General features: G+C 32.3%; 4 protein-coding genes across 9 annotated transcripts in view; 1 reads left to right on the top strand and 3 right to left on the bottom strand.

The window, feature by feature from the left end:
* Nucleotides 1–180: 180 nt before the first annotated feature.
* LOC113515022 (transport and Golgi organization protein 2) lies at nucleotides 181–6,606 on the top strand. 6 transcript variants are annotated; one of them, XM_026899146.3, is made up of 8 exons: nucleotides 181–334; nucleotides 2,067–2,177; nucleotides 3,358–3,503; nucleotides 4,052–4,156; nucleotides 4,658–4,781; nucleotides 5,155–5,373; nucleotides 5,821–5,919; nucleotides 6,176–6,606. In XM_026899146.3, the coding sequence occupies exons 3-8, from the start codon at nucleotides 3,362–3,364 to the stop codon at nucleotides 6,297–6,299; spliced, it is 813 nt and encodes a 270-aa protein (XP_026754947.2). In that variant the 5' UTR covers nucleotides 181–334; nucleotides 2,067–2,177; nucleotides 3,358–3,361; the 3' UTR covers nucleotides 6,300–6,606. The 6 variants fall into 6 exon arrangements, with proteins under 6 accessions (XP_026754947.2, XP_052752091.1, XP_031764331.2 ...); XM_052896131.1 differs by having other exon boundaries at nucleotides 193–334; nucleotides 2,089–2,177; XM_031908471.2 differs by lacking the exon at nucleotides 181–334 and adding an exon at nucleotides 832–1,129.
* LOC113515023 (serine--tRNA synthetase-like protein Slimp) lies at nucleotides 6,554–8,157 on the bottom strand. The gene has a single exon (XM_026899147.2). It carries the CDS (start codon nucleotides 8,154–8,156, stop codon nucleotides 6,801–6,803), a length of 1,356 nt encoding a protein of 451 aa, XP_026754948.2. The 5' UTR covers nucleotide 8,157; the 3' UTR covers nucleotides 6,554–6,800.
* Nucleotides 8,146–8,903, bottom strand: LOC113515024 (zinc finger protein 593 homolog). Its single transcript, XM_026899148.3, has 2 exons — nucleotides 8,673–8,903; nucleotides 8,146–8,489 (listed from the first exon to the last, which is right to left on the bottom strand). Exons 1-2 carry the CDS (start codon nucleotides 8,782–8,784, stop codon nucleotides 8,146–8,148), a joined length of 456 nt encoding a protein of 151 aa, XP_026754949.2. The 5' UTR covers nucleotides 8,785–8,903.
* A 1,175-nt stretch (nucleotides 8,904–10,078) lies between these two features.
* LOC113515193 (clathrin heavy chain) overlaps nucleotides 10,079–13,249 on the bottom strand; it is a 29,700-nt gene continuing 26,529 nt past the window's right edge. Inside the window, exons 28-29 of the mRNA XM_052896128.1 lie at nucleotides 12,818–12,944; nucleotides 10,079–12,382 (exon numbers count right to left, since the gene is read on the bottom strand). Coding sequence (XP_052752088.1) covers nucleotides 12,282–12,382; nucleotides 12,818–12,944 — 228 coding nt within the window. The 3' untranslated portion in view covers nucleotides 10,079–12,281. The remainder of the gene's footprint in view (nucleotides 12,383–12,817; nucleotides 12,945–13,249) is intronic.

Genomic DNA, 13,249 nt, shown 5'->3' on the forward strand with positions numbered 1-13,249 from the left:
GAATTCAACTATATACATATTGCTCAAGATGCTTTCAGTTTTATGGCCGGCTATCTACCCGACGTCAATCCTCCTTAGAATAAATTAAGAGTCACAAGATTATTAACATCTATAACATGTTGCTTTGAAAAATAAACATTTTTTTTATTTTACCAGTTGTGACCTTGTGATATTAGACAGTTGTCATCACTGCCTTATCTATTCATAGAATTTGTTTTATGATTTTAAACCTATTCCTATAATTTGCGTTGAAGGTGTTGATTGAAAGTAGAAATTAGTGCACGTCATTGTGTTAAATAGCTTAAATTGCAGTTTATGAATAAAAAACATTCAGGTAGGACATAAATGCCATGTGTGATTGTTGCCACCAAAAAGTTACCTATGCACATTGTTTTTTTCCACAGATAAAGAATAGCATCTACTTACGTAGTTTGATTATCTATCTATAAATTAGTATTTAATAAACACGATTACTTTTTGCCGTGTAATCCCGGCATAGAATGAACCATCCCTTTTTTCCTGTGGGTGTCGTAAGAGGAGACTAAGGAAACTTAATGATCGAGAGATGCCAATCATGGCGACTACTGGCAAAATCCCCCTTATAGGGGTAGACCTATATTATAACAGACATTTCATTCTCACATATCATCCCTCATTAACGCAGGCGGGGTTCAATGCCATTATCACTTATTATTACTCACCTTAGGTCGATCTCCACATCGCTTCCCCTAAACGCCGTTGTGGTTGTCAGTTACAGGTAAATCGGACTTAAAATGACAAAAATTGCAGGTAAATAGTACTTCTATCAACCGAGCGTTATTTTTATCCTCGGATAGTACATGAAGCAATTGAAATAAAAAAAAAATCAATAATAAAGATGGATATAGGCTTTCAACAGCATAGAACCCAGTGATTAATATAGTTAAAACAGGCGATAATTTATTTTAAAGTAGTGTAGATACGGTGAGTACGGTATGTAAGGTGGATTTAGACAATAATACTAACAATGTGAGGGTAACCGAAGAGACTGAGCGGAGTGTCAAACGAAGACGCAACTAGACGAAAACGCCGCTTACTTCTGTCGTGTATGTGCTACAATCCACATCAAAACGTCGGTAATAAAAATTAGGTATGTAGGATTAATTTACCTGCAATTTTCGTCGCGTTGAGTCTTGATAAGTATATTTAAAATATGTGTTTAAACGCGAAAATTAAAGAAAAATAAATAAGAGGCTGTTTGTCTAACAATATACATAAAAATCTTATATTAATAAAAGGATTTTTTTCTTCTACTGATTAATAAGCTGCGCTGGATTAGTTCTATTCTATTTACATTACTTAATACCTAACTATATTTTTTTATATTTCAAATATGTCATGAAAAATATTTTGTATTTTGTATTATAAATACACACGAGATACGATCCTCTGTTCCATTCGTATTTCTACCGTGAAACAATTATGTTTCGCTTTAAAGGGTTTTTTTTAATGGGTGATAATGAAATGGTCACCCCACCTGCGCTAACGGTATATGCTGGCGGGGCACCAGTGAGGGATGATAGGTGTCAATAAAAGCAGGTCAGTTTGTCCATCATGACTAATTGCACTAGGGTGTATTGCAGCTTGTTTGTCATTCCAATTTGCATAAAAAAAGATGGTATTTTGTAATTTATTATTTAATTAAAGCCAAGCATGCATATTGCTCAATTCTGACCGTTTGTACAAAAAAGTACCATCGTATTGAGAGCTACCCTTTTTTAATTACAAATCGCTTTATAGTACGAAGCCTGAATCTGACTCATACTTCTGTGATTTGTTGCATTGCAAACAAGGTCGCGGGCATTACTAGTATATTTGAATAAGAATTATATATACTTGCCTACACGTTTCTCGTTATCAACATACTAAAGATAATCAAGTTAGCAAGTTTTGTACTACTGTGGACTTTGCAATATATCATAAGTCAAGATACCAACACCCGTTATTTAAATTAAATAATAACTAGAGATTATATTTAGTAATGTTATGTAATTGACTTCAATAACCTAATTATTTTTCTTCTTTAGTTTACCAATATAATACCTATAGGTACTCGAGTACCTCCCCGCTATCTGTTGGGACTATCGCTCGACTCGCCACCATTTGGGATTAGACAACATCCACTTAATAAAATTAAGGTAATTTTAATGCTATGTGTCTTTTGTATTGAATTCGATTTCTTGAAATACAAAATACCTTGTAAAAAATACATAACATCTCAGTATGAAACCGTTCAGATCGTACACAGAAATAATTTAAGATTTTGTTCATAGGCGTATTTAGAGGGTGGCTGGGCCGTGCCTACCGCAAAATCGTCTGGTCCCCCAAGATGCGAGCGTAACTTCACAAAGACATGTCTTAGAATATATACTTACCTTTTTTAAAGGCACAGTAAGGTTGCTCTTGAAATAATTTCTAATAAAGCGATATTCAAATTGAAACATTTCGTACTCTCTAATTGCAATATTAACGACATAATGGTTCCATATTGTTCTGATCGATGCATATTCGTATAATTTGCCAGTGCAGACTATTGTGAACTGATCCCAATTATAGCCTAATTCGTAACTGTTGTTTCATGAATGCAGTATAAAATTGTCATTGGCAATAGATTGGAATCAAGAGTTTGTACTTTTGAATCTAATCTCAATGTCTTATCTAATCTAACCTTAATCCGCAGGTCATTGCAGGCCCCTTGGAAAACAATCTGAAATACGCTAATGATTTGGTTAAAAAAAAACATTAACAACTAAATTACTTAACCGATTTTCGTAAAATTTCTATAGGACCAATCAGAAAGTATATCCTTTCACAAATTTCACAGAAAAGATCAAATCGGTTTATAAATTATGAAATTATAGAGTAACAAACATAAAAAATAAATGAGATTTTTTTAAATTTAGGTTATTTTAGATTTTACCCATTCCTTTTTTGAAATCGGTGGAAAATAATAAATAAGAACTATAATCTTTTTTTATAAGTAACGGTCGTGACATATCGTGTATATAAAATAGTAAAATTTCAAATTCTTTCTTTTGTTCTATGATAAAAAAACATATAGGCTGATAAGAGATATTCTATCATCATCACAGACTACCTTAAGGAACGATCCCAGGTCACCTGCATCCACTGACTTCCTGTAATGCATTTAAATCGTCGTTCCATCTAATGGGGGCCGTCCTACACTACGTTTGCCTGTATGAAATTGCCACTCAAGAACCTTTCATCCCTATCAGCTGTCGTCTTTGTGCTGTACATTTCCACTTCAGCTTGATATTGCTCTATCTCCTATAATCAATGAATATTTAATATTTTCAGGAAAATGTGTATTTTATTCACGTACAACGGCGTAGTCGATGAGGACAGCGACTATAGTTTTATATTGGCTTCAAATCGAGACGAGTTTTATGACAGACCAGCGGACAAGATGGCTGTTTGGAGCGACGACCCCAATGTTGTTGCAGGTTCAATTATCATTTATCATTTTCGAACTACTTGATTCGACAATCGTTGTTTTGCCCCCTAACGCCACCTGTTAGATCCATTTTTTACCGAAATAAAAAATATCATATCTATCAAGTTGAAATATCTTACAATTTACGAAAAAACGTAAATGAATGTCGTGACACGGAATTTTTATATTTTACATAAAAATCTTATATTTTACAATTCATATGCCATTATGTATTCCAGAATCTTATTTTTAAATAAATATTAAAATTTTAAATCATATTTTTTTTATTGGTATCAAAAATATCACTTAGTAAAAACCTTCCGATCGTTTGCTTCTATGAGATTCGAATCACCATCTCCTAGTAAGTAAACGAAGTACATTCCCGCAGTCGCGACGTAAAGAGAAAAATCGCAAAAAATTCTCAATTAAACAATATCCTAAATTACTCAAATTCCAATAAAGCCCAATGTAAATAGAACGTCGTAATAAAAAAAAACTATTACACTAAGTACAATTTCAATTATATCTATAATTTCCAATGGCTTTTAAACAATACAGGGCGTGACCTGGAAGCTGGTGGGACTTGGTTGGCGGTTTCACCTTTACGGAAAAAAATTGGAGTGCTCCTCAACCTTCCTGGATCGACAAAGCTAAATAGTCAAAGTTAGATTTGTTTTATTATTACTATAATATATATATATATATATATATATATATATATATATATATATATATATATATATATATATATATATATATATATATATATATATATATATATATATATATACACACATACACACACATACGCGTAAAAACAAGTATAACAAGCTAAAGTGCAGCTTAAATTTTATTATACTTTTAAGTGTTCTACCACTGAAATTAGAAATATATCTCAAAATGTTGTTTTATTTTGAGTTTTTTCTTTTGATTCAATAGAAAAATGTTGAGCTTCCTACGCTGAGAACATTCAATTGTCGATATTAGGAACAAAATCGTAAACATCAGTTTTCATTATCTTTAAATACGTCGTACATTCGCAAAGAACTTAGTGTAAAAATAAATACCCGTACTTACATACGTAGATATTCTAGCGAAACATCTCGCATAGGTACATAACATATATATGAAAACATTAACATTTGTAATTACTAACATTTTCAGGCCGAGGGAAGGTCGTATCGGACTATATAAAATGTGAAGCGCCAACCAAGGAATATATTGAGTCAACGAAATCTTATTTTAAAGAATGCAACGACTTCTTGTTCGTTACTGTTGAAGATTTTGTGTAAGCGAAATAGCTAATAAAATTAAATTCCTAATGCCTATTGATAATTAAACTAATAGCATATTCTTTTTATGCAATTGGAAACAGCAAAGAAGGTGAGGATCAAGGTGAAGGAATAAATGTAACACCAATGGTTTCCCCTCAGGAATAACCATTCCCGAGGACTAAAACGTTATGTCTCTGCTAGTTTAACTGCTATATCTCACGAAATACAGCCATGCAACCGACATGGGTGGCTACTACAAACGTATCCAATGCCATCCAATAATATAATAATAACAATATATATATATAGTCTATTATTTAAAAATTAAAACTTCGATAGAATAATTCGTAATAGAAGACTAATATTTTTTTTTTTTTATACTTTTAGAAAGTCACCTCTGATTCAAGCCTACAACAACAGTACATGTACACTAACGGAACACAGAAGTAAATGTGAAGGATTCGGTAATTGTTTGCCGCGTACCCCCCTGAAAAAAGTCGAAGGCGGCAAAAATGTAATGCAAGAAATATGCAATAAATTCAACAAACTTACTATGAAAGATGAACTCGTGAACGAACTTATAAAATTTTTGAAATCTGACCAAAGGTGAGTTCACTTAATTCTAATTCATCAAGTATTTAAAATTTATATATAAAGTATAAAATTTAATTAAATATGTAAAGTCACGTGCTTCATAAACCTTAAGGATATTAAAAATTGAGGATTCTATTAAAAATAATAATACATTATTCATTATCCCACAAGGGGACTGCCAGTAATTATCAGACTTGACAGGCTGGTTGGCAACCGCAGTTAGACTCGTGATAAATTCGACTCGTAAATTCCTTTAGACATCTCTTGCGACACTCACGGGAAAAAAGGGTTTAGTTTATTCTATGCCAGGACCACACGGCTGTAAATCTATATTTCCCACAAATATAAAAATAAAGTAATACTGGCTGTAACGATGTTATTATTAGTATCATATTATTTCTTCTATTATATTCTCGGTTTATACATCCGTTATACCCAGAACTCATTTACTTTTTACAGGCATCTACCAGACCAACTTCTGGAGAAGCGTCGGCCAGACTCGTATAAGGAATTGAGTTCTATATTTGTATCCATACCAAGAGGAAGATATGGAACAAGGTATGAACACTCTAATACTTAATGTTTTGGTATGCACATTATATCACATTACTCTTCATATTCTGTGCTACAATATTTGTTCACACCAGTCTCCGAAAATGTTTAACCAAATTTTAATAAAATTTATGAGTACTGTTCTCGCCTATTTGAGACAATAGTTTTTAGTCTGAAAAAATTGGTCCAGTAAGTAGCGATTGGAAACAAATCAACATTTACTAGGTAAGCTAGTATTTAATTTTTTTGTCTATTTTTGCAGAACACATACATTAGTGCTTGTAACAAAGAGTGGCAAAATGGATATAGTAGAAATCGATTTAAAATCATCAGATGATCTACTCAACCCAGAATGGGAAACCACCAAGTTCCAGTATAGTTTATAAGTGAATGTGATGCTAAAATTAATAATTTTTATATTTGATATTACTACCACTTTTACAATTACATTTAGATACACAATTGATATTTTAAAGGTGCATATGAACACAGTATGTATGCTTACAACCTTCTAACTAGTAAAGCAAAATTTATATTTCAGTATTCTTATATTATCATTTTTTGAATAAACAAAATTTAAGAATGAACTTGTAAATATGGTAGTAATTTCATAATGATTTAATAAATTATAAAAGCAAAGTAGTTTATGTAAAACCTATATTTACAATAAATAAATTGTTTTTGTTTAGTTTATATTCAACGTTTTAGCAGCAGAAAATTTTCTAAAGTATAACCTATAGAAAAAAAGCATTTTCCATTATCTATGGTTTGATCATCAAATGATACTATGATGATAAAAAAAAATACTATTTCACCACTTTAGGTGTTACTAACAGGACATTAGGTTTGTTTCAATGATAATTATAATTATATAATCATATAACTTTCTATATTTTCCATTTGTCAACAGTAAATTCTTTAGGTAAAGAGAAATCATTATCTTGTTCTAAAACACAAGCCAAAAACTTTGGTACATTTAATACTGTACCAGACAATATATGAGGGAAATGGCTTTCTTTATTTTCAACATAAGTCAGCATAAGTCTCTTACTTATATAATCTTCAGAGACTGATATATTTCCAATCTCCACATAAGTCTGCTGAGAAGTAGAATACATCTCAATGATTAGCCTTAAAGATTCCCATGTGTGTAACTGATCTGCAGTTACAATAGATAGTCTAAAATGATAGCCCAACTGAGAATATGCTGATTTCAATATTTCAATTAAATCATCAAGTAAAACACTTAAATCTTTCTCATTTCTAGTAGCACAAAATATCTCCACTACTGATGACTGACTCACATGGAACAAGCTGTCTTCTTCAAAAGATGACGGTGTATATTGTCGACCCATAGTAAAGTATCTTAGTGGTAAACTCTTAGGATGTAATATGTTCTTAGTGTAATAAGCAAAAAAGGAACACAGAGATGCTCCCCCTGTTAAATGCAACCGACTATCTATATTTACTTTGGAATTTTCATTATGATGTAGTATAAAGGAAGAGTTTGGATTTGTATGGTCAATACCACATCCTTCAACAATCAGACTTTTCACAAAGTCTGGATTTGAAAATTGATGGAAATTATTCTTCCTCAATATATTGTTGAAGTAAAACTTAGCTCCAAGTTCAAATATGGCTGCTGTTCCTTTCAAATAATAATTTTCATTTTTTATTAATTCAATAAGGCCAAGGTCTTTTCCTATTACTAAATGATCTTTTTGTATTTTTGGAGGTGAAAGGTGAGTATACAAAACTCTATTTTCACCATCTGGTGTTCGAGAATGCAGATTATTGGGAAGTTTCAGTATTTCAACTATTGCAGCCTCTTCAGCAAACCACAGAGGTTCTTTGAGCTTTTTTATATTATCTTTTAAAAGGTTTACTTGAATTTTAAGTTTTTTTGTAAGAATATTTTCAGGATCATTTTTTATCATTTTTCCTAATTCTCTTGATACTTCTTCCCTTTTCTTCTCATACTCAAACTTTCTTTGTTTGAGTTCTTGATAAATTGACCAGAGACTCTCTAATTTATTTAAATCAATATTTAATTTTCGTTTCAATAACTGCTCTTGAATTAATTCTTTCTGTTTGATATCATGTTGAAAATCAATATAGGGAATTACATAGACAAAGTTTTCTGTTGCTTTACTTCCATTTATAAATAGAGCAGAATTTCTTGCAGATATAAATTTGCAATCCCACAATTTAATGGCAAAATTAATAACAGGATTACGTAGCATTTTCATCAGGTTTCTTCTTTTTATTGGGACTTTCTTCTTCCAAAACAATATCACCGTCTCTATCGACTATGTCAGACTTATTAGAGTTTTGGGACACAATTTTTCTTTTGGTGGGTAACTTGAAACTACCAAGACCAGCTGCCCTTTCTGACTCCTCAATGCTGTAAGGCTCTAACTCCAAAGCCTTTAATCTCCGCTTATGTACTTTTGTCTTAAAATGCTCGTTAAGGGCTTGCTCGTCGATAAAGTACCGAGCACAATGTAAGCAGTAGTGTTGCGCTGCACCAGGTAAGTCTAGATCCACATTCTGGTTGAGTAATTTCTCAGCGTTTTCTGAAAATTATATCATGGATAATTGCCTTACTAAAAATATATGAAATGTTTTGCATAATATACAGAAAGATATTAGAGCTTAAAAAAATTACTATTTGCAAATTTAATAATACAAATATAAACACAGTAAGATAACCTTAATAATTATTTTAACCATGTGTCGGATTTGACAAGCTGCCTTACCTTCTTTCAAATCTACGTCAATCTGATCCAAATCCTTTTTTCTGTTGCGCACTCTCCAACGTTTCTTGAGATGAGTATCCCCGTGGTGATATTTCTTACGTTTGTATGTCATTATAGTGATATATATAAATGATAATTATTAATTAAATCGATAAAAAACAAAGAAAACGTGCAATTACTCATTGAATGAATTAATTCACTTCTAACAGTTGACAGCAATGACAATTGACAGTAGTAGATTAGTAGAAAATTTTCGACATATTCACAGATCAGAGCACAGGATTAGAGCGAGATTCTACTCGATATATAATCATTTGATTCTACTGATCTTTAAATTTTTTTCGTTTTCTTGCATCTTGACTAGTTTAATTACACTATTTTAGCGTTATTTATGCAAGAAATAAATTCTTCTGCAAATTGACAGACCTTGCAGTTATTTTCGATAATTGATAATTGAAAAATGTTAATTCAATAAAACTTAGTGCTGCGGCAATATTAACTTTTATTGCTGATCACTTGCTAATCGACCTACCTCTTCTTAACATACCATTTAGGAGGGAAAGGAATTGTTAGTAATAGGGATTTACTAGCTCCATTTCTAGCAATATAAAATAGAAACCTTTGTGGATTCTTGTGGAATTTATCACGATGACCTGCTTTCATGCTCACTTATTATCTCTCACTAGTGTCCTGCCATCGTATGCCGATAGCGCAGCCGGAGTTACCATTCCATTATCATCTCACAAAAAAAAAAACCATTGAAAAAATTGAAATTATTGTATATTAGTTCTAACTATTGCTATTTAATTGCCAGCATTGTTGTTTGGCATATATTTATCGAGCAATAAGAAAATCATGGTAAAAATTAAACAAGCACGAATGAATGATGTTGGTTAGGACCACCTAGTATGTCGACGAAATAGATTATAATTTATAGAAGTATAAGCGGGAATAAAGAGGAGTAAATACTATTTTGAAGCTAATAAATAGTCTACTGACGTATACGTTCCAATATGTATATAATATTCTGTGATGTCTATATTAGGCCTTATTAATAAGGGTGGGTAATATTTAACAAAACTATATATTGTAGGTAGAATATATAAAAACATATTGGCCCAATAACAGATATATTAATTATCGGTTATCCAATTTATAATATTGAAGGGGAGATTGTTAGTAACGCGGACTACCAGTTCCATTTCTAGCAATATACTCCATCAGGTCGACCTCCACGTGGTCCCTAATCATTTCATTTCACACCTCAATGTACACCGATAGCGCAGGCGGAGTGCCAAATCCATTATCATCCATTTAAAAAAAAATCACTGATCAATATGTAGTGATGGTGCAAGATCAGAATATTTACGACTGATGGTATCATTAATGCAGAAAACAAACACAAGTCATAATTTATTCATATAATATAATCTTACTATAATAAAATTCAGGGAAACAGTATCATACATGAATAAATACAATGCTAATAATAAACAATGAACTTTTGCTTTTTACGTTATTATTTGTTATATTTATTACGAAAGAAAGAGAAACTTGTAACAATATTGTTAATGATAGGAATGATTTGAATGAATCATTTAACATCAATGATTATTATTTTATTAACATAACGGCTCGCAATCACAATGTTACACCAGTGTAACGCTGCATGGAGTCGGCTGGACTACATTATGCTGACGAGGCATTTATGGGGATGTCATTATTGTTAAAAAAAAATAACCGTACTAATAATAATTAAAAAACAATATAAAATACGAGAGTGCCCCAAAACGCCTGCCAATACATAATAATTGTACCTTAATCATCTAATGAAGGCATCAATCAATGTGATAATACATTAACGCAACGTAAGCAACACGCGTGATTGTTACAAATCATTGCACACGCCAATACATTACTTGGAAAAATAACATCGTACCGCTAACTATTCCACCTAAACTATATCTAAAATATACCTAGAACATATTCATTTATTATTAAAGTAAACTCGAATAATCCGGTGTGATAATTTCGATTAATTTCAACTGGCCGTGCCGACATCTACATCGTAAGCATTATATACATATAACTTGACAACTTGTAGTAAAATTTACATATTTTCGTTGGTTGATTTCCATTTATATTTTGCATTGGCTGGAACATGTTAGTGTAAAACACGAGTAGTACCAATTTACTGCACTGTATCTTAATGTACCGTCAGACTAGGCCTGTATCATCAAACCAATATATTGTTATAAACCAGTATCTAGTATTTCTTGTATAAAAATAACAAATATGACTCATTCATTATTTTACAAAAAGAAATGAGTAACTCTATATAATAGTGATAATAAATCAAGTACCATTACAGTAATTATTACAATTATTTTTTTTTCTTTTCATCGATATAATTTATTGCGACGTACAACAACTATCTACAAAAATGTATTTTTCTATTGATTTACCTGCAGAACTAAGCTCCGACGGCAAATCTAACAAATTTGGTCGCAGCTGTTGCACTAAATTCACAAAACTAGAAATGCGCACAAACGAATGCACTCACTACATATTATAATATTTTACAATATAATTTTTATTAGTATTTTAAGTTATTGTTTTAGGAGTATACAGAAATGCCGATATAGAATGAATGCACGCATTACAATGTACACTTACGGTGGTAGCACATGTTCATGCATCACTTTTTAGAGTTATAGCTATAAAAACATAAATAGATGGATGTAATCAGCTTGTATGCATTTCATATTCCACAATAATTAGCAATGAAATATGTATCCAACGGGGCATAAGTTTGGACATAAACAATTTTACACAATCATATTATTGTGTAGAGAATTTTACCCCTTTGGAACTATTCCGCTAATTGTTTTAAAGGCATGATAATTAAATTTCTCTAGATCACTCTCACTCCTGATAAAAATAAAGCACTTTTAGTCGTGAGAGTTACATAGCATTCTATATATATTAATATAATTTGTACACGCTAACAATTTTCATTCCATATATAGCCGAAATGGCTAAATTTCCTCATTTATCTCTATGCACCTGCGACTACATTTATAATACTTTTTTACAAATATATTAAATCCAAAATACTAACTCGAATGTTAGGCCTCGACCAGAAAAGAAACAAAACACTTAAGGTGCTTCTTTATAAATAATTAAAAATGCTAGATCTTGGGCAACATTTGTGAAGACACAAAACCACAACAACATAAAATAATTTATCGTTATGTAAACATATCACTTGTTGCTATGGATACTGTCACACTAATACCGAGTTAAATAGAGTAACATAATATTAGTTACCTCCAGCAGATGGACGGGCTATTATTATTAAAAGAATGACCCATGTAAGCACACCTAAACAAAGTATATACGGTCACGAAAATGGGGAGTCACAAGTGCAAAGAGTTCAGGAGCGACGTGACCGCGAGCGGCCGCAACCCGTCCGCCGGTCCCCGAGTGATGAAGACTGGTGGTAGTGGGTGTCGACGGGTGAAGGACGGGTGGCGGCACGCGGTGGTGCGAGGGTGCGGAGGCTCAGAAGTGAGCGTAGTTCCCCCAGGCATGAGGGGAGGCGGTTCCCTACATGCCGTAGCCGTGGTAGGGCGCGGGTGAAGGCGCCTGCGCCGCGTACGCGTATGGGGACGCTTGCGCCGGCACGCCGGGGTAAGCCATCGATGGACCTGCGATAATAACAAGCAGCTAGAGTTAGTCTTTTTTCAAGAATGAAAGCTTCATAAGAACAAAATATTATTGAAACTAGAGATTGTTGGTACTTAATAAATATAATAAAATTTGAAATTTATTTTTATAAGCAAAACAGTTGTAGTCTAACTACAACAAACTTGTGAAATATTTTCTAACTTATATATTAAATCATGTGATGTGGTTTCCTTTTCTATTTACCTATACATATTAAAATATAAAAAATGTCCTATGCATGTTTCATTATTTACTACCTATATAACAAGTAATTCGCCCATTGTTGCATGAATTAGAATAAAAAATATATGATCTACTCGAACGCATAGTAAGTTTTAGTCATTTCAGAGTCATTGAATGATAAAGATACATTCATTTTTACAAGCTTTCCTAATATAAACATATTTATAAATTACCTGCTGTAAGCATAAGCTGTGGCTCCATAATCATGGCAGGTTTGGCTTCGTGTTCCGCACTCTCTGTGCTGCGCTTCGCGTCTGCTTCCTCGAGCTTCTCGACCTTTGTCGTTAGCTCTCGAACAGTCTGTGGTAAAAATATTAATAAAAAAAAAAGAAAATGTAACTCTGTTATAGTTCCATGAATCAATTATGTTATTTAATTTTTGTGTTTATTATTAATCAATGGAGATATAGTATTTTTTTTTTGAATTGATGAAAATGAAATGGTAACCCCGCCTGCGCTTACGCGATACGCTGGCGGAGCACCATTGAAGGATGATAGATGAGAATGAAAACAGGCCAGTTAGCCCATCATGATGAATTCATCAGGAATTAACCATGATAGTTTCCAGGGGGAACCGCGAAGAGGTCGACCTGGTTGGGTATATT

The sequence above is a fragment of the Galleria mellonella genome, unplaced genomic scaffold (genome assembly GCF_026898425.1).
Source record: "Galleria mellonella isolate WM207_F2 unplaced genomic scaffold, CSIRO_AGI_GalMel_v1 utg312, whole genome shotgun sequence".
NCBI classification, from domain to species: domain Eukaryota; kingdom Metazoa; phylum Arthropoda; class Insecta; order Lepidoptera; family Pyralidae; genus Galleria; species Galleria mellonella.

Bases quoted from the DNA above. Each gene is read 5' to 3' on its own strand.
- LOC113515022 (XM_026899146.3), top strand. From the start codon at position 3,362: ATGTGTATTTTATTCACGTACAACGGCGTAGTCGATGAGGACAGCGAC. The intron at 3,504-4,051 runs GTTCAATTATCA...TAAACAATACAG, and splicing joins CGACCCCAATGTTGTTGCAG to GGCGTGACCTGGAAGCTGGT. The intron at 4,782-5,154 runs GTAAGCGAAATA...TTATACTTTTAG, and splicing joins GTTACTGTTGAAGATTTTGT to AAAGTCACCTCTGATTCAAG.
- LOC113515024 (XM_026899148.3), bottom strand. From the start codon at position 8,784: ATGACATACAAACGTAAGAAATATCACCACGGGGATACTCATCTCAAG. The intron at 8,490-8,672 runs GTAAGGCAGCTT...TATAATTTTCAG, and splicing joins TGACGTAGATTTGAAAGAAG to AAAACGCTGAGAAATTACTC.
- LOC113515023 (XM_026899147.2), bottom strand. From the start codon at position 8,156: ATGCTACGTAATCCTGTTATTAATTTTGCCATTAAATTGTGGGATTGC.